The sequence below is a fragment of the Siniperca chuatsi genome, linkage group LG19, assembly GCF_020085105.1.
Source record: "Siniperca chuatsi isolate FFG_IHB_CAS linkage group LG19, ASM2008510v1, whole genome shotgun sequence".
NCBI classification, from domain to species: Eukaryota; Metazoa; Chordata; class Actinopteri; order Centrarchiformes; family Sinipercidae; genus Siniperca; species Siniperca chuatsi.
The window spans coordinates 23,122,405-23,141,510 of NC_058060.1; the positions used below are offsets into that span (position 1 = coordinate 23,122,405).

General features: G+C 41.8%; 2 protein-coding genes across 4 annotated transcripts; both read right to left on the bottom strand.

Annotated features, from left to right (window-relative positions):
- Positions 1–7,995: 7,995 nt before the first annotated feature.
- Positions 7,996–12,981, bottom strand: LOC122867019. 2 transcript variants are annotated; one of them, XM_044177333.1, is made up of 5 exons: positions 12,832–12,981; positions 12,422–12,712; positions 8,937–11,069; positions 8,726–8,833; positions 7,996–8,177 (listed from the first exon to the last, which is right to left on the bottom strand). In XM_044177333.1, the coding sequence occupies exons 2-5, from the start codon at positions 12,708–12,710 to the stop codon at positions 8,149–8,151; spliced, it is 2,559 nt and encodes an 852-aa protein (XP_044033268.1). In that variant the 5' UTR covers positions 12,711–12,712; positions 12,832–12,981; the 3' UTR covers positions 7,996–8,148. The 2 variants fall into 2 exon arrangements, with proteins under 2 accessions (XP_044033268.1, XP_044033269.1); XM_044177334.1 differs by having other exon boundaries at positions 12,850–12,947.
- Positions 12,982–14,420: 1,439 nt separating this feature from the next.
- Positions 14,421–18,003, bottom strand: LOC122866338 (bucky ball-like). Of its 2 annotated transcripts, XM_044175848.1 has the most exons (7): positions 17,809–18,003; positions 17,502–17,651; positions 15,927–17,411; positions 15,690–15,791; positions 14,970–15,059; positions 14,807–14,876; positions 14,421–14,648 (listed from the first exon to the last, which is right to left on the bottom strand). In XM_044175848.1, the coding sequence occupies exons 1-6, from the start codon at positions 17,813–17,815 to the stop codon at positions 14,845–14,847; spliced, it is 1,866 nt and encodes a 621-aa protein (XP_044031783.1). In that variant the 5' UTR covers positions 17,816–18,003; the 3' UTR covers positions 14,421–14,648; positions 14,807–14,844. The 2 variants fall into 2 exon arrangements, with proteins under 2 accessions (XP_044031783.1, XP_044031781.1); XM_044175846.1 differs by having other exon boundaries at positions 14,421–14,876.
- Positions 18,004–19,106: the final 1,103 nt, after the last annotated feature.

A 19,106-nucleotide genomic window follows, 5' to 3' on the forward strand; every position in this document is an offset into this window, starting at 1 on the left:
TCTCCAAGTGGTCTCTTTAACTTTATGTAAAACCTGGACCATTCTCTCGGAGTTCACTGCCACTGGCCGCTCCACAAGTCCCAAGGCCTGCGAGGTGCACTTCATAAACACAGGTCATTTGTCAAGTGAAAGACATTAAAGTGTAAAAGCCCCAGGTATTAAGACCGCAGAGCATGGGCTGATCTATCTGCCGTCACCTCTGCGGTGGAGAAATGCTGAGCCTGCAGCGAGCGGTGCTGAGGCTCGTTCCCTGCCTCGGCGGTGTGATGGACCTGTTTTACAGCTCCGCTCTCCGTGCAGCTGACAAGTGGACACGCTGAACTTTGCGGCTTCTGCTTTCCTCTGGGCCCAGCCATTACAGTACATGATGCCTGGAGACCTTACACCATATTCCTTTTCACAGTACACTGACTCAATATCTGGCAAGGCCACGCTCCATTTTTGTTTGTGTCGCAGAGGACGGGCCAACAGGATATTTCAGCGTTGTTGTTGTTGTTGTTCTGGTGCTCTCTGGTGTATCCGACTGGGGCTGAGAGGCCACTGCTCCCCAAGCAAAGAGCTGCATGATAGTGTGAATCATCCCAACGAGGGGGGGGGGAAAAAAAGCACCCTTGACATTTACGTGTGGAGCTCATGAGCAGCTGTGCACCGGGTTTTGAATTTGACCTTCTCAATAAACACTTGTTGTGAATGTTTTGAAAATAATAATGGTGTGAAACAAGATGTGGTTTTTGATTCCTCATTTCCCTCTCATGTGGCAACACGTCCACATACCTAAACAACAGAATAGGTTGTTTGCTAAAAACTGTAAAGTTAGAGTTAGCCTGTTGGCCAGATATTAAATAGGATAAAAAAAACATGAAGTTAACATAAAGATAGTACAGTACATATGTATTGTATTATAAGTTTTTTTTATAAAAGAGGTATTTTTTGCTGTTATTCGTGTGCTGTTGAAGCATGACACTGGTATTTTTCACTGCTTCGCAAACGTTTTTAAATGATGACAGTGCATTATTCAAACAGGTCACTCTGAAGTGTCCCTCCCTATATGATGTTACAGCTGGAAAAAAAAACTTTCACAGATATTCACTATCTATTTTTTCTAATCAGGCTAATTCTGGGCTGATTTAGAATTAAAAAACAGAAAAGGGGAAAAACTGATGCTAATTTTGCTAACTGCTGTTGGTGCTATTTTTCAACAATGCAATTCACAGAAACTACTCACAGCTGCAAGAAAATTTAAATAAAGTGTGAATGGTGGTGAGACAGGAATATCTTCATACTGCACTATATGGCCAAAAGTATGTGGACACCTTGTCTGCATACTTTTGGTCTGGGGCTGTTTTTCATGGTTTGGTCTTTGTAGCGTAATTGTGCTACCGAGAGTTCCTCTTGGCCCTGAGATACCACGCTGACACCAGGGTTTCAGTGTATGTTCTTTATTTTTGTTGTTCTTGCTTTCTTTTCTGTCCATACGCTCTCTCTTCTTCCGTCCGCTCTCCAACCGCCTCTCCTCCTTGTCCAGCATGCTACTGTATTTAAGGAGAGAATAATTAGTTAACTGGGTTCAGCTGTGCCAATTATCTCTCCTTGATGCTGCTCACCTGAGCAACTCCCCCACCTCTCCCTCTGCAGCTTAAAGCTACCCACACCCACCTCCACAGTCTTCTTAGTTCAAATTAAGGGAAATCTTTATGCTACAGCAAACAATGATATTTTATACAATAGTGTTCTTCCAACTTGTGTCAGTGCCCCCCTGCACAAAGCCAGCTCCATAAAGAACTAGTTTTCTCACCTTGGTGTGGAAGAAGTTGACTGGCCTGCACAGAGCCCTGACCTCAACCCCATCCAGCACCTCTGGGATCAACTGGAACGCCGACTGGGAGCCGGGTCTCACTGTTGGGAGTATTGGTGGGAAAGCCTGAAACCAAATGAGCGGATGCTGTTATCGCAGCAGATTAATGGCCATGATTTTAGAATCACATGTTCAATGATCAGATATGGTTATAGAATTCAGGTATCCACATACTTTCATGAACTGTAGTATGGGATTGGGAGGACTCATCTCTAGATATGGTATGACAGGTGACATCTGGTGAAATTTAACAACTTTTAGTAAGAAAGGTCTTCATAGACATACTTCCTCACTCATCACTTTGGAGCTCCTGTGTTAATGTATTCTGTGTAAAAGCACTAACACTGTCAAGGTCGTGTTTTGGCGTGGCTGCTGGCTGATCTACATTTCCTCCAGCTGCAGCTCACTGCTGCCAGTAACCATAGCGCAGCGCAACCTTGAGTGTGTTATTGCTTAATTGAGTGCATACACCTGAGTGTGGGAGGCCCCAGTGGATATCAAACCCCCAACCCTGCTGATTTTAGTGCCACTGAGCCACACAGGACCACCTGCCTGCTGAAAAATGACCACACGTTTTAAAGCGACACACACTTCTACTGTATTTGTCAAGTTTTTGTGCAAACGCTGCACTCCTACAGGACCTTAGTGCCCACTTACTCACTTGTAATACACTGATTTTCTTAATAAATGCACCAGTTTTGTGTGTTTTATAGTGCTCTACCATACAGATAGATCTATTAGCAATATATGGAAATATTCCAGACAGGATATACTGTCTGCTAAAGCATTGGCATGTACACTGGAGAGATCTGCAGCATCTACTGGCCTCACAGAGTTGCTTTTGTTGCTGTGTCAGTTGACCAATGGGCTGAACTGCCAAAAAGTCAGTGTGGTCCACTGAGTGACTGATGCTGCCCTCCTACCTCTCAGTCCAGAGTGGCCAGCCGTAGCCGGCCCCTAATTTGGCGTCTGGATGACAGAAGGGATCCTTCAAAGAAGCATCCATCATGTCCTTCAGGAGCCACAGAGAGCAGACGGCACTGTCAGGACACCGGTCGGGTGTTTGTCTTTGGCTGAAGGAGGACTGAGGAGCTGATAATGTTTCACACAGAGATCTTCACACATGTATTCTGACATTACAGGCGTTGTATTGGAACACACGCACATACCGATACACATAAATGGCACTTTAACATATAAACACAGACGTACAAATGCTCCTGTCAGTGTTTTCCTATTATATCTGATGTTTCTGGATTAATATTCCTGCTGCATTAATGTGTGTGTTGCATTTACTGCTGTAGTTGTTTAAAGCTGAGCTAATTCTGCTTTATATACTGTTGGGTAGTTTAATTAGCAATAGGTAGTATTTACACATTCAGCAGACACAGTGCAACTAGTTTTAAAAGGATAATCGGCACCTTAAATCCTCAATTGAAACAACTGTCAATACCTGTAAAAAATATTGGACAGGTATTGACTCACAGTCTTTTGGGTAATACTCCTATTTACCAATGTAATAATCGCTTGCTGTAATTTTATTCATTATTTTTTATTTCTGTATAAAAGGAGCAAGTAATCTTGTGTTCTGATACCACTTAGTCATCTCTGAGACGTCTGTTGATGATGAGCATTTCAAAACACTTGAACCCTGTGGCACACACACTGCTGTTCTCCAGGAAAAACGACTTGACAGCTAGACAGAATCACTCCAAACAGTTAAGGAGGCAGAATGGATGCTCTTAACCTCCCACAGCTTTTATAGGCATCTCAAGCAGCTACGCACACCCACACAGACTGCACACACACACAGAGAGAGGCACATACTGACATTAAAACAAGCTTTGAACACACTGAGATACATTGTCGAGGGAAGTGTTCCAAAAATATTTCAATCTATTATACATCTGTAAGTACACACAAACACACGCACACAGTACATAAGCATATAAAAGAGAAATGGTGCAATCACAAATTCAGATACACACTAATACATAAAGATCTCACATGCCCAAACAACACTTGACCTGAAGTCTCGTTGACCCTTCACCTTCAACCTGAGCTACAGTCATAAATTAGACCCTTAAAGGGAAATACGCATTTTTGCTTTCTTTCCCAGAGTGAGGTTAAAAGATCTATATCAAACTCATATATGTTACAATCTGTTTATAATGTTGTCATCATGATTGTCCATACTGTAGTTTTATCATGTTGGTCTATTCTGTACACACGGCATCTATTTTTTATCTAATTTTTCCCTGTTAAAAGGGTTTTTTTGGGGAGTTTTTCCTTATCCGAAACGAGGGCCTACGGACAGAGGGTATCGTATGCTGTACAGATTTTAAAGCCCCTTGAGGCAGATTTGTGATATTGGGCTATATAAATAAAATTGACTTGACTGTGCATTACCGAGCTGGAGTCAGGATGTGGTTAGCCTAGATTAGCATAATGACTGAAGGCAGGGGGAAAACAGCGTGGCTCTGTCAAAAGTAAAAAAAAATACACCTACCAAGACCTCTAAAGCTCACTAATGAACATGTTGTATCTTGTTTGTTTAACCAGTAAATACACTGGACTGCAATTTGTGATTTTAGGGGATGACCTTCCTACTTTCCAGGGAGCCACTGGTTTCAGTTCATTACTAGTACTTTTTATGGTCACCGCAAACACTCACTGTTAGTACATTCAAGGACAAATGAGTCAACTGAACAGCAACCTGAATGAATTCATGGTTGGCGTCTTAACCCTACGCCACAGAGGCACCCCAACAACAACCTTTTTAATGCAAGAAATTACTGATAATAAAGACTTGACTGATACAGCACTTAACCAAAGTTAAAAACGTGTGTGGCTGGATACTGTACCACCAGGGGTAAGTGGTGGTACATGTGGTACAAATATGTTTTTTTGTGATTTGGGTGAACCGACTCTTTAAAAGATGATCACCTTCATAATGTATCCTTTTCTAAACATCCTTATGTTTGTGGTGTTAGTTTTGTTTGCTGTAAAATGGCCTTAATTCTGAGGATTCTCTTCATCTTTCTATTCTAAAGAGGACATGTTGGTGTTCATGCATTTGAATACATCAACACACACCAGCCCTGTAAAGAGAAAGCATCACTGCAGGATGTTTTACCCACCCTGACTGTTTATGTCGCTCTATATGAAATATATGTGCCTCCTCCAGCTTTATGTGATACACACAGTATATCACCTCATACTGTAAATCCCCTCGGGAGCCAATCACACTGAAGCCTTTCACATTTATCCATAATGCAGGCGTCATGAAGATGGAACGGCAGCGTGAAGAAGGAGTCAACGAGATATGAGCTCTGAGACCGTCCAAACCGCGCTGTCCATCTCTGCCCTCAAACTGACGAATCTGAGGGGAAATCATGTGTTGCGCTCCAGTGCTGCAACTTTCCTCATCCCATCTGGCCTCCCTCACCACACATGGTTAGCTTCAAAGACCCTCTCCTCCCTGTTAGCCAGAAATCACTTAAGAGGGTTGTTTCAAATTGCAAAAAAAGCTTTTGACTGTCTCTGTTTCAAACAATGCACAAAAGCAGGCCTTTCTTCCCTTTGAAGACGGCACATTGTGTGGGCTTTCTGTGCAGATGTCTCCACGGAGGGTGAGGAGAAGAAAACAAAGCAATCTGAGGCAAAGTGAGCAGTTGTTGGCCTGTTGCGAGACCCTGAAAATCATACATACATACACACATCGACTCCTGCGATTCTCTCAAATGAAGCAACTGACAGAAGCACACACTCTTCATCCCAGTATTTACCTCCCCTCCAGCCAGGAAAGCTATTATTGCTGCATATGCCATTACATGTTTCATTTGGAACAATGTCAGTAAAATTGGTTTCATTACCTGGTCTCAAAGGCCTGCTGACCACTACATAAACTCTAATGGTCTGGCCCAACACAGTTCTTTCTTTATTCAATACATTTGTGTATTTTTTCCCCTTTGGGGAGCGACATTACATATTAATGGTCAATAATGGGGTTTACAGTCGCCTTCACAGCTTGACAAGAAATACTATGACTCTAATAATGTCCTTTTTGACTATTAATTCAGTATAATGTGGAAACATCTTTTTTCCCGCAAAACAAACCAGTCACCCATTTCAGTATTGAGTTTTCATGCTTTCGCTGACATAATCAGAAACAGGAATTAAGTCGACAGCCATGCTAGCAGCTCTGTGAAGCTGTACTTAAGCACAGTGACACTTTCAGCTAAATGCTAACATCAGCATGTAAACATTTTCACAATAACAATGCTAGCATGCTGATGTTTGGCAGGTGTAATCTTTACCATTTTTTAATTTAGCCCTCCTCTTGTGGGATGAATGCAAACTTGCAGTTCCAAAAGTGTTTTCTCTTCAGCAAAAATTCCAAGTTCAGCAGCAGAAAACACTTTTTTTTTTGGGCTGCATTACTTTCCAGAAATGCTCACCACAAATACACCATAAAATAAAAAAAAGGGGATAATGGCACGCATAAAAAGTGACAAATAAATTGTGTCAAGAATGAAAGAGCGCTAGAGAAGGAAGTTCAAACCCTGGCTTCTTTCCCACCCCTGCACAGCTGGCCAATCACAGCGTGAAGTGCGTGTGAACGTTGGCCCATCGGTTTTGGAAAGTTACAGAAATGGTCGGACCCAGTCCCCCTAATCGTCCGAGAGGGTTTCCAGACCTCTTAGACCATCCGACAAGCAGGTCTGATACAGTATACTGCCCCCTTCAGGCATCAGATCTTATTTAGCGGCACTTTATGCAAATCCGATGAACTCATTAACATATGTAATCTTAGTGAATAATCCGCTAAATTGAAAAATTGCTGTGCCCCCAACAGTAATTTATGGCAGGCTTAGTAAACATCCCCCTCAGGTAAGTGTGTTAGCATGCTAATGTTTGCTAATTAGCTGTAAACCAAAGTGCAGTTGAGGCTGATGGGAATGTCATTAGCTTTGCAGGTTTTTGGTCATAAAGTATTGGACAAATTACATTTTTGACCTGATGGTGGCGCTAGCTGAAAAGTCTAGCGCCAACCAAACTCATTACAATTCATCCTGAGGGAGACATGAATGTGAGTACCAAATTTATATTTCACTCATCACAAATGTCAACCTCTTGGTGGCACAACACTAAAAGTCAGGGGCTCAGCAGAATTCATCCTCTGGGGACTGTGAATGTTTGGACAAAAATTCATGGAAATCCATCCAGTAGTTGAGAAATTACAGTTTGGGCCAAAATGGTGGATTGATAAGCACTGACCTAGAGGCACACTACTAGCATGGCTAAAAATACTGCTCTCTGCCTCATTTTAAGACATTTATGCTTAAAAAAAAGTTAAAACAAACTTCCCTGAATAGATATTTAATATAGGTTATGCAATTTTAGATATACTGTATATCCCAGCAATCAGTAATTTTATGTTTTCCATTTTGTGCTGAAGGCTTGTCTCTTTATTCATGTTACTGTCTGTAGCCATTAAAACTACCGGCCTTATTAAGAGAAGCTGCAGGTTATAGGCTACATGCCTAGTCTTATCAAAGGTCATAGGTTTGATCCCCCAGAGACCATGAGACCACCAGTGGCTCACCTGAACATGATGATAAACACCCACCTTAACATTCACTGAAAGGCATTCTAGATAAGGCTGTCAGTTAAAAAGGTCTTATGCAAATACGTGATCACAGTGGCATGTTTAATGAATTATGTGGAATCCAGAGATTAAATTGGTTTGTTAAAAAGGAAGATGAAGCAGTGTCCAGACTGCAGGTGGTTTCATTTCCATCCCTCCAAAGTGTTCAATACTGACTTTTGTATGGAAAAGTTCCATTTAAATTCAGTTTATCTAAGAATGGGATTCATCTGAAACAGTTTTCCTATAATGTATGCATTATTTATGTATGATTTTGTCAGTGTGACTAAAAATAAAGCCTAATTCAATATTTTAATCACCCAATGGATTGGATACTTAATGTAGAAATAGTTCCATCTAGTGGACAAATACAATTACTACTTTTACCACAATTTTACTCCCCAAACATTATTGGAAAAAAATAAAATAAAAATCAGGAATTGAAGGTGCACAAAGTGTGTTTTTTTAAAGGCAAGACAAATACATGAACTATCATAAATCTGTGTTTATTTTAATGTCAATAAATAGTGAACATTGTGATTTATTATACAATTCATTTACGTGGAAATAATTTAAATTAAGTGTACATCTTTTTTTAAAAACAGTGCATTTTTCAATTTGTTAAATTGTGCTCTTGTGCAAATCAACATCTTGTGTCTTTTCTACGGGTTCCTGCGGAGAAAAATGACAAAATATTAAGTGCAATTAAGCAAAGTTGCAACCTCTCTCTGTATTCATGACTCATTGGACAAAATGTGATCGGAATTTCACATGCTGGATCTGTTCACCACATAATGATGATGCATGGTTGAGCAGTAGGAAGAAGACAGTCAATATATTCAACCTAGTTCCTCCTAACATTTAGACAACTACATTCTGTCTACATCCACATCAGGTGGAGTATATTACAGGAAATCGTGGAAAAAGGCTTCCCAAACAGCTCAGTGATAACGCACAGAAAAAAAAGTAGGGGAACAGTTGAATGCAGGAAAGTGAGAACATTTAATGTGTGTACAAATACAGGCACTAAATGGCTTGAAGAACACAAAAAAAGGCTTGGATCAAGAGGTTTATGCTGAGGTCTCTAGAAATGGACACAAGGCCGGTACTGGCACGTGTGTGTTTTTCTGCATTCCACCCTTTTGTATAAATCTTGATTTAAAAATTACTTATGTCAAGCTGATTTAAGAGTACAGTAAAGTGAAATGCCCACAGCAAACCTTGTGATTGTGGTTGTGACTTCTTGTGTTTATTCAGGTGTTGTGATCTGGCTTCATTCTTGGAGCCGTCAATGTCAGGGTTAATCGTCGCTGCTTTCCATGACTTCTCTGACGGATGAGAAGGTATACAGTTACAAAGAAAGGCAGAGTTGCAGAACAGTATGTTAAGGGTTAATTATCCTGATATCAAGAGTGAAAACCATTTACTTACCAGTTTGCCACATGCGCATCTGATCCATGTTCCTCCATTTGTCCTGGAGGGAAACCGGCATGGCGCAGTTCTCATCCATTTCTCGGATGGTGTTGCCGTGGGGACAGTGGCGCAGCCTCTCCCATGCACCTGACTGATGCTGTGGCTCATTACACACACAGTTATTTTCCTTCAGCTTTGGGTATGTCGCTGCAGGACATTTCTCAAAGTTTTGCTTTGAGGCCAGTGGCCTCTTGAGATCGTGGAGCTTCCTGGGATCGTTAGCGGTCCTCCATTTTGGCCTAGTGCGACACGAGCTGTTCTCAGAAGATTCTCCCTCAGTGTCGTGTCCATGTCGACAGCCACGGACATCGGGACTGGAACCTTTTCTCAGTTGTTTCTTGGAGTGAGATTTACAGGCTTCACATGTTGGTAATAGTGTGTCATTCCACTGTTCGAAAGCTTTTCTTTTTAAGGTCTGAGCATCGAGTCCTGGACTGGTAAACGTGCAGATCCTGCGCTTTGTCAGACATCTGGAGCAAAGTCGCTCCCTCTTGGACGCATAAGGGGTAAACGCGTTTTCATTGAAATTTCTGCTAAGGCAGCATTCATGGTCCGAGAGGCTTCGCCGATCCACCTTGCCTTTGGGTTTGTACCTCTCTTTAGGCTTGCGAACAGTAGGCCGTTCTTTATACTCTAGGTCTAGTTTTCTTCTTCTGGAAGGCACATCTAAACCATGGCTGCTCAGAGGTCTGTTCGGTGTCTTGGGAGTTGGTGGCAACTTGCTACAGTAGTAGATATTATCAACGTCAGCCAGACAGCTGGTTGAGGGGAGGTAGGCAGGCAATGACTCGAATGAAGTGTCCTGATGATGCTGGACATTTGTTTCTCGTCTATGTTGGTTTCTATCTGCATTAAGAGGGGAATTATCCAACACCAGCAAATAAGGTGCATGAGCCACCTCTGCTGTGTGTGTCGACTCTGTCATAGGAGTTCCCTCTGCAACAGGAACACCCATCATAGGGCACATGTCAGCTTCAGACACCATCTCATCCCCAGGACTTTGCACAGTGGGGACCATGTCCTCCAGTTCATCCTCTGTCAGAGGAGGCATCTCAATCATGGGGATGACCTCTTCTGTAGGAGCCTCCTCTCTCACCATCAGTGCTGAGGGCACTTCCGCTACTGCAGCCATTGTTTCATCATAAGACTCTGTGCGACCAGTTTGGATTAGCGATTCAGGGGAGGGAATCAAAGTTTCCTCCATTGACCAGACAGTGGATTCCATCTTCCTCAGCTCATCCAGGTACTTGGGGTCGAAGGGCAGGTGAACGACTTTGAAGTGAAAATTCTTGGATGTCATACTCACATCTTTCTCACTGCTTGTCTCCTGAACATCACCATGAGATACTACTCGAGAACCAAAGTCAGAGAGGACAGTCACAGGGTCCGTCTGGTTCCTGGACTCCTCCAGTGCAGGGCTCTTCTCACCGCTGCTGGGCGTCCCAATTAACAGGATGTCAGGACAAGCTTGGAGTTCCTGCGCCGACTGGTCTGCAGGAAGGCACGGTCCCTCGTCCTGCAGGACACGACCCTGGAGGATGGAGCTACACTGGACCACATCTTGGGAAAAGCTGTGGGATACTTCTGAAGTCTCATGAGAGTGCAGGAGTTGTAGTCCCACCGGTGTGGTGCAGCATTCAATCCTCACCTCCTCTGTCTGAATAACAAAGCTGCCATTTGGTGGCGTCTGAGTGGTGGAAGACGGCAACATGTCCTTTAGCTCCAGAGAGTGATCCCCCTTCTGCACAGCCAAGGCTGGTGAGAGCGACTGACTGGTGGAGACACTGGGGGTGTTGTCGCTGCTGTGGACTGGGAGGTCACTGGAGGCTTCGACATTGCTGGAACCTGTGGTACTAGTCCTCTGGGTTGCAGACAGCGGCTCAGTTTGAACCTCAGAGCTGATCATTTCTCTCGCCTGGCTGTTGTGCTGGTAGCGGAACCTGCGGGAGTGGTAGGCCATGGTCTGGTAATACTGAGGGTTGAGCATGCGTCTGTAGTCCATCAAATGGAGGTGGGTATGGGGTACAACAAAGCCAGGTGGCTCCACATATGGATTTGGCTGATAGTTGGGCATCACTGGCATGCCATAACCTTTAATAGCATAAGAAAAAAAAAAAAAAAAAAAAGGTAATGAGCATTAAAGTGCTGTTGTGGTTTGTTAATTGTAAAATTTGTAAATTTTATATTAAAGCACATCTCACAGTTGTGATACATTGTTTTTAAAAATCAGACTTCAGCTATCCGACTCAGTAGTATTTCAGGTTAACATATTGCATATCACTTCTGGCTTGGGTCATTTATCAATGTCATCAAGTCGTCCCTCTCATTCTCTGTCAATAATCTGCTCCAATGCATGTCATGTATTACAACAGCAGATACACAAAACCCAGCTGAAAGAAGAAAAGAAATGCATTGCATTAGTCTGGTGAGCTAACAATGGATGAATAAAGCCACAAACCTAAAACTATCTATGGGTTTCTGAGCCAGTTTGGTCAAAAATCAGAGCTGTGCTTAACATGCTCACAATGACAAATGCCAACAAGCTGATGTTTAGCAGGTATAAGGTTTACCTTGTTCATCTTAACGTAGCATGCTAACATTTGCTAATTAGCACTTGAAACAAAGTACAGCTAAGGCAGATGGGAATGTCAGTTTTGCAGGTATCTGGTCATGAATACAAATTTTGACCTAATGATGGCATTAGAGGAAACGTCATGAAAATCCATCCAGTAGTTGAGAAATTTCACTCAAAACCAAAAATGTCAAACTCATGGTGACGCCAGAGGAAAAGCCAGCGATCACCAAAGTCGTTGGATGGAAAGAATGTCTGCACAAAACTTTGCGCACATGCATGAAATAACTAAGAAATTCTAAATAGCATGATCCATGCAACATGTGCAGTTGAGACAGAACAGGAATATTAAAAAAATAAATAAATAACAAAAACATGAATTTTCAGTTTATGATGTGATAAGCAGTGGTAGTCCTATTAGCACTGGCTGCAGGAGGCCATACATATTACAAAATTAAAATGAACAGAACATAATGATTCAGATCAGTACAACTGATTGATCACTTCACCAAAAACTCTTGATGCAGATAAAGAAGAATCTAAATGTGAGCATTTAAATTAATTTAATGTTTAATTAAAGTGTCCAGAGATATGCACCAACTCATTTACAAACAAACAAAAAGAATGCAGAAAAACATGTATTGAATATGTAGAAACTATGATAGCATTTAGTGAAAAAAGTTCTGCAGGAGGACTTTATTTGAAAGCACTTCACTGCATTAATTGTTCCGTGCATACAGCATAAAAGGGGCTTATAGAGCACCGACTCTTGCTAGATAACATGCAGCATAAGTTAAGTATTTTCAGGGAGCAGAAAATCCATTAGGTGCACCAAATAGACACAAGGAGGTTTGGGATTTGTGACACTTACCTAAACCAGGGTAACCATAGTATGGGTTGTAGGACACAGGCATGGGCACTGGCACAGGCCACTGCAGACTCTGCATGGGCAGGTATGGCTGCGAGGGCTGTATGTAGAAGAAAGGTTTGTGGTGCTGCTGGTGGTGGTGTTGGTGGTGGTGCTCTTCAGGACGTGGAGCTCCTGAAGACCCTGAAGCCGGCTGATGGGGCCCCTGGGCCTGCTGAGCTCCATGTGGTGGGTTTGGACCCAGATGGCCCGGGCCGAAAGAATGTTGCAAGGTAGACGTGGCTGCCTCCATATCTGACAAAGAGACGAGAAGCAAGTTAAAATAAGAGTTTCGTTCTTTGTTGTAAGATTTCAGCAAAGGGTTTTCAGTGAATTTTCTGACAACAAAACACTTGCTGAGCAAGCGTACTTACATGCAATAAGAAGATTACCTCTGTCAACCCAACACAGCTTTCAAAGTATGTTTTAAATTTGAAATCAAAGTTGAGTGCCGTCTAGCTTTTCAAATGCTGCACTGATTGGCTGGATTTTGGTTCCAGGTGACAATTGTCCAATTAGAGTTTAATGACCTTCTTTTAAAGCCAATGAAAAATGTTTGTTTCCCACTGATTCCCTCCCACTGTGGTGCATCAACTCACCTGAGGAAAGGCAGACAATAGATCAGAGGTGAAAAAGTAGGATTGGTGCCTTCAATCAACTAGAAACTAGAGGTAGAGGAGGTGAGAAGCTGATTGGCTTTAATTAAGGACTACAGACCTGCAGCTTGTTGGAATCATTGGTTACAGATATGCGGCTCAAAGTGGTACATCCTGTCCTTTTTTAGCATCTTTGTGAAGCTCAAGGCTAATTTCCTTATGGGTTCTCTGAGACAGCATTTCTAAAAAGCAAAGCACGTATTCACACGGCCTGTGCTGAGATGTTTGACCCCTGAAGAGCCAATTACGAGGTTAGATGAGAGCTTGTTTGGTTGCCTGGTGCAGCATTTATAGACATTATTATCCATGAAGAATAAACATGCTCTGTTAGACCGGTTTGTTGACTTGACCTGTGATTCTAAAATCAGTATTGCTGTTTAAAGAGGTTTTCTGTGTATGTATTCTGGTTAGTGAGCTTTCAGTATGAAACATCCCTAAAAATAGGTATTTACAGTGGTCTTCATTAAAATCCTTAATGCCTACAACCATAATATCTACTTTTGCTAATAACAGCACATTCTGCAATTTGCATTGGTTAATGGATCCCACATTTTGGTGTAAAGCCTTTCTATTAAAGAATAATATAAACTAGCAGGTGTTGCCTCAGCTTTCGCTTTGTAAAAACAACTGTTGTGTATGTTGAGAGCATCCATTGACACGCAAAGGTTAGTAGATAAGTGGGCTGCAACTATCGATTATTTTCATTCTCTTAATCTGACGTAATTTCCTCGATTAACTGATTAATCGTTTGGTCTAATAAATGTCAGAATAGGGAAAAGTGCCCATCACATTTTCCCAAAGTGACATATTCAAATGTCTTGTTTCATCCAATCAGCAGTAAAACATTATTCAACTAATATTTCATCTCAAGTAGACAGGCTACCATCTACTAACAGCTACTGAGAACAGTACATATGTGACATTCAGTTTGACACTCGACAGAAGTAGCAACTGGTTCTGCAAATCTATAATTATTTCTTGCCGCCTTATCTACACATCTAACAAAATAAATAGGGGTGCCGAATTATTGGCAGATCTACATCTGATGCTTAAAGCATCAAATCTGTGCTCAAACTTGGAAACTGTGTCTGATATTACTCCAAGTTGTCCAGATACTGTACATGTAAATCAAAAAACCTGCTTCTTGAAATACACCCCAGGATTTCAGCCAGTATTAAAGATGGACATATGGGTGTAGATGTCCCCTGGAGTAGACATTGTTACAGTTCCTATAAAATAAGTGAAATCTCCCAGCACAATATGAACTGTTGCAAGATGTTATGATGTAAAATGATTCAACACAAAGCTTAAATAATGACAATATTTTATTGGACTGGCCCCAAACAGTGCAACACAACCTTTCGGCCCATTTGCCTCTTTGTGAAATTCATAAATCATGAATAGTGCAAACTTTATACATTTTTTTTTTTTACTTTTATCTAAACAAAAAGAGGCTTTCTGTGCAGTGCATTTCACCTGGTGCTCTAAATATTTTCAAACACATTATCCTGAAACAATTACACCTTTGGGGGGACCTGAGGAGGAAAGAAACATTTCATTAAAACATATTTTCCCCAAGACAGAAGTTTGAACATACTGAAGAGTGTGTTGGTGTGTGTGAAGTCTATGGATCCCCGGTAGAGCATTGTGAAAGAGGTTTCATCTTGTGCAGTGACGTGTGCATTTCACCTACAGTTCAACACACTTTGTTCAAAAGTCAATCCGGGGACGTCAACATCTTGGTTCTCCTCTCATCGTAGAGCCTGGCAAAGGCCAAACAAAAACGATCACATTCAGAGAGATGTGATAGCCAGGTCATTGTTAACATTTGTTGCAAAAGAAAATCTGGTATTAACCTCTCTCCCAGGGTAATGGAGGCGGCTCATCGTCATCATTGTCCTCATCTCTTGGTCTGTGGTACATCACTTTCCTCTGAGTACTCATCTCTATCCAGTGTTACGAGCAGAATAAAATACCAGGTCAACAATAATAAACAAATTCATTTGAAGAATTATGGCTAAGGGAAGAAGCATGGATGTAGGTTTGACAGGTCTTAGGCTCAGTACAGAGATTTAAGTCATATGTTGTGTCTGAAAAACACTGCCCTGTTCACCAATTAACTATTTTCTACAGAAAACAATCAGTAAATAGTTTACTTTATAGTGAGCAGTAAACAGATTTCAAATGCTTATGAATAATTTTGTGGCATAAATTTTACAACTAGAATTCAGTCACTCAAAGTTAGTAAAGTGCAATAGGTACCAAATGGAGTGATTGTGGACAGCACTTTGCTTTCTTCGAAGCCGGTTGTCATTGTTGGCCTAAAATTGTGTAATGTGCTCTAACTTTAGACTGTGGGGTTCCAGCTCAGCATTTCACAAACATAAAAAAGGGGTAAATAAATACATTTGGGACCAAAACTGCTCTAACTTGCCTGCACATGTCTAATTAAGCTGCACGAGCTGTTTGGGCAGATTGACAGTTTCAAAATGATTGGCCCTGTAAACTTTGTTGGTTCAAGAGAAGACCGAGATTGTACTCTTTTTCTACAAGATATGCGAGTGGCTAAACTCAACCTTGTCGTTGAAGAGGGGTTGCTTGTCTCCTCCTGGGAATCACGTCACCGTCTCCCCACCTTCCTTGGTCTGACGTGGTCAGCGCTTCTCTGCAGTGTCCGTCTATGAAAGAGTTCACACATTCAGTACATATTTCTAGCATTATTGCACAATTAGACAAAATAATGCCGGTCAACACAGCACAGAAATCAAGTCAACTGAAGCTGTTAAAGAAAAGAGACTCTGCCAGAGACTTACCCTGACATGTTCTGCACTGCAGCTCAATACCAGTCATCTCTCCAACCTCACCATCCGCTGGCTCCTGCTTACAAACTTCATGACCTTCTTCCTGGTTGACTGGATCTGAAGAATCTTTGTATTGGCCTCTTTTATACCACGGTTTTGCAGCATGTCTCAGAGGGGCAGAATGGGGCTTCCTGGGTGCCGAATGCTTCCTCACAACCACTCTGGCGGGTTGCTCACACCCTCTTCCATATCTGCTTTCCTCCTCAGAGTCTCCAGCTTCATCCCTGTACATCTTGGAGCTGTGGACTTTGCTCCTGCTTGCCCCTTTTGCTAGGCTTTTCCCACAGCAAGCGCACATTAACCTCTTTGAGCCGGTCAGCCACACTTCTACTTCTTCAGCGGCTTGTGGAGACCCGCTCACAACTTCTGCAAGCCTCCTGCCCGGATACACATGTTTGGGGAAAAGATCTGCATCGTCTAGATCTGTGGAGAACATCTCATCTCTGGAGGAAAGCTCGTCCAGAGATGGACTGAGAACACTCATCCGCTCATGGGTGGTGTGCATAGATAGGTAGTTGTAGTAGTAGGGAGCAGCAGCAGGGGAGGAGAGGCGGCCGGCTTCAGCATCTCCAGGTGTCAAAACGTTCTCAAAAGGCAGCTTGAGGATCTGGTAGCTTGGATCAGCTTTCTGATGTTCTGTCTTTGAGACTTTGTTGCCACTTTTAGCATCTTTGAGCGCTGGCTGACTGGAGGTAAAGGAAGACGATGGCACTGATGGAGTTGAGGGCAGGATCGGATCCACTCTCTGCTTCAGGAGCTCTTCAGCGACACATTTTGGAACACTTGAATCGGTCACCGAGGTATCTGACTGGATATCTGTGACCTCTGCTTTCTCAAAACGGAGGAAGTGTTCGTCTGCTGCTGGCTGCTCGAGCTCAGGACACTCTTCATGGACAGAGGAGCTATCGAGAGGCAACTCCTCTTCTAATCCTCCAGACCAGCATCCCTGAGAGCTCAGGGCATCTAAGCTCCTTCGGCTGGACTCACCGTCATACACAGCCGTCGTGGAGTCACTGAAGGTCACAGCTGAAGACTCCAAATGGCTCACATCAGGCGCTGAAGGCAGGATGTGACCCTGCTCTTCTCTCGTCTTCGCTTCTCTTGGAGAAAACATTCCCGAGGACTGTGAGGCGACGCCTGAGTCGAGTTCTCCCTCAACGCCCTGCAGATCACTGCCTCGAATCTTATCCAGGCATTCGATGAGTTTGGTTATGGCATCACTGGGGTCGGTTTGAGCCTCTGAACAGGCCGTTTCTCGACGCCCGTAAGGCTGTGGGTGATACTGCTGGCGAGGCATATCATTCCAGGCAGGAACGTGGAAGCGAGGTTCAAACATTCGCCTGTGATCCATTGGATATATCGGGGCATGTGGGAAAATATACCCAGGATAGTGCATGTACTGGTAAGGGTGCATGCAGGGACGGCCAAAATTAAAACCTGGGAAATAAATAATTGCACACAGTGAGATTTCAGGCAATCAATACAGATTGATTACAACAAAAAGATAGGTTTAAAATAGCGCGATACCTCCAGGCAAACCATAGTGACTGTATGGGTTGTTCATCTGCCAGTGCTGGTAGAGGTAGTAAGGTTGAGATGGTGGCTGAACATAAAAAAAAGGTCTGGGATGATGAGTTCTCTGTCCACTCCCAAATGTATGTGGCTGTTTGCTTCCATCTACAGGAAGCAGCAGAGACAAAAGTTTTAAGATATTATTTTCAAGCAAATATACAATCCTCTACTCATTGAGGTTAATAAAAACGATGCGTTTACGCAGCTCAAATGTTATTAAACCAACATTTGTATGTGGAAATTATAAAGGGAAAATCTTTACCGTCCATTTTCTTTCACGTGCTTGCTCAACCTGTCAGAAATAAAACACCGCAGAGGGATGAAAACAACCAAATAAACATCCCCCAGCTTCGGGAAATGAAAGGCACGTTTTACAGTAAATTCTTCGAGAAAGAAACAGAAGTAGAAACGCTTCACTCTCTGGTCCACATGACGCTCCACTAACGAAAGCCGAACCATCTCCGCTAATTATTCATATAGGAAACACCTGAGGACAAATCAGCACTGCGTTTCAGCAGTGTCCGTTTAACCGGGATGAAATGTAATTTTTGTGTAAGCGGATTTGCAACAACGTGTGTGCAACTCTCAAATTATAAAAAAAAAAAGTCCCAAAGTGAGAAGAATAAAAAGCTAGAGTCCGTGAAAATAAATCCCACATAACCTATTTAATTTTAACAATAACTATTTTTTGTCCAAATGGTCATTTTCACTTTGGAGCACACTGCATAGGTGAAAAACTATACTTTAACGTCACACAATGGCTCATAATCACATCATAATCGATGCATCAAGTCACCAAATGAGCCACAACTGAATAGCAGGACAAATATGAACGTACAGGAAAATATTTTCGCATGTTTTAACATGAAAAAATCCAAAATACATACATCAAACTCGCTGTCTTTGGAAAAAAATACTAATTATTTGCAATAAAAGGCAAACCCAAAGACTTGATTCCTAAAAAAAGTCTTCCCAAACATAACATACTCAATTTGATTCAAAGTACAAAGCATTGACGTAAGTAACATGGACGAACTGTGTATCATCGATCATTACAATATTATTTTTTCTACATTTCCTTGATTTTTGTTATATTGGTGTGTTGGCTTCTTTCTTAAAAATATTTTGTACTGCAATGTTATTCATGTGTATTTTCTCATTGTGTTTTGTAAGTCAGACCTAGATACAAAAACGGGATATAATACATCGGATACATTTTTTTTTAAAACTAAATCAATAAAATAAACATATGTACAGATGCTGAAGACTAGGCCAGGATTTTGGAAATATTCATTTCATTTTTACCGGACACTAAAAAATAAAATATCTTTATTATTATTATTATTATTTCGATTTTTTTTTTAAATTTTATTAACTGATAGCTGTTACTTTCAGTTCATTTTACTTTACCAACATAAACACTGTTTCAGAGCCCTGTAATAGTGCCAGGAATACAATTATGGTGCAGAATAATTATTTATGTATGTATTTTGTGGCCCAAAAGTAGGCCTAGTAGAATTTAAATATATAATCTAAAGCAATATAAAGCACAAATACATC

Coding starts and splice junctions, on each gene's coding strand:
- LOC122867019 (XM_044177333.1), bottom strand. CDS start 12,710: ATGGAGGCAGCCACGTCTACCTTGCAACATTCTTTCGGCCCGGGCCAT. Junction 11,070..12,421: donor CTATGGTTACCCTGGTTTAG/GTAAGTGTCACA, acceptor ATGCTATTAAAG/GTTATGGCATGCCAGTGATG. Junction 8,178..8,725: donor GTCACAACCACAATCACAAG/GTTTGCTGTGGG, acceptor TTTTCTCCGCAG/GAACCCGTAGAAAAGACACA.
- LOC122866338 (XM_044175848.1), bottom strand. Junction 15,792..15,926: donor GCAGTGCAGAACATGTCAGG/GTAAGTCTCTGG, acceptor ACTCTTTCATAG/ACGGACACTGCAGAGAAGCG. Junction 14,877..14,969: donor TCCATTACCCTGGGAGAGAG/GTTAATACCAGA, acceptor GGCCTTTGCCAG/GCTCTACGATGAGAGGAGAA.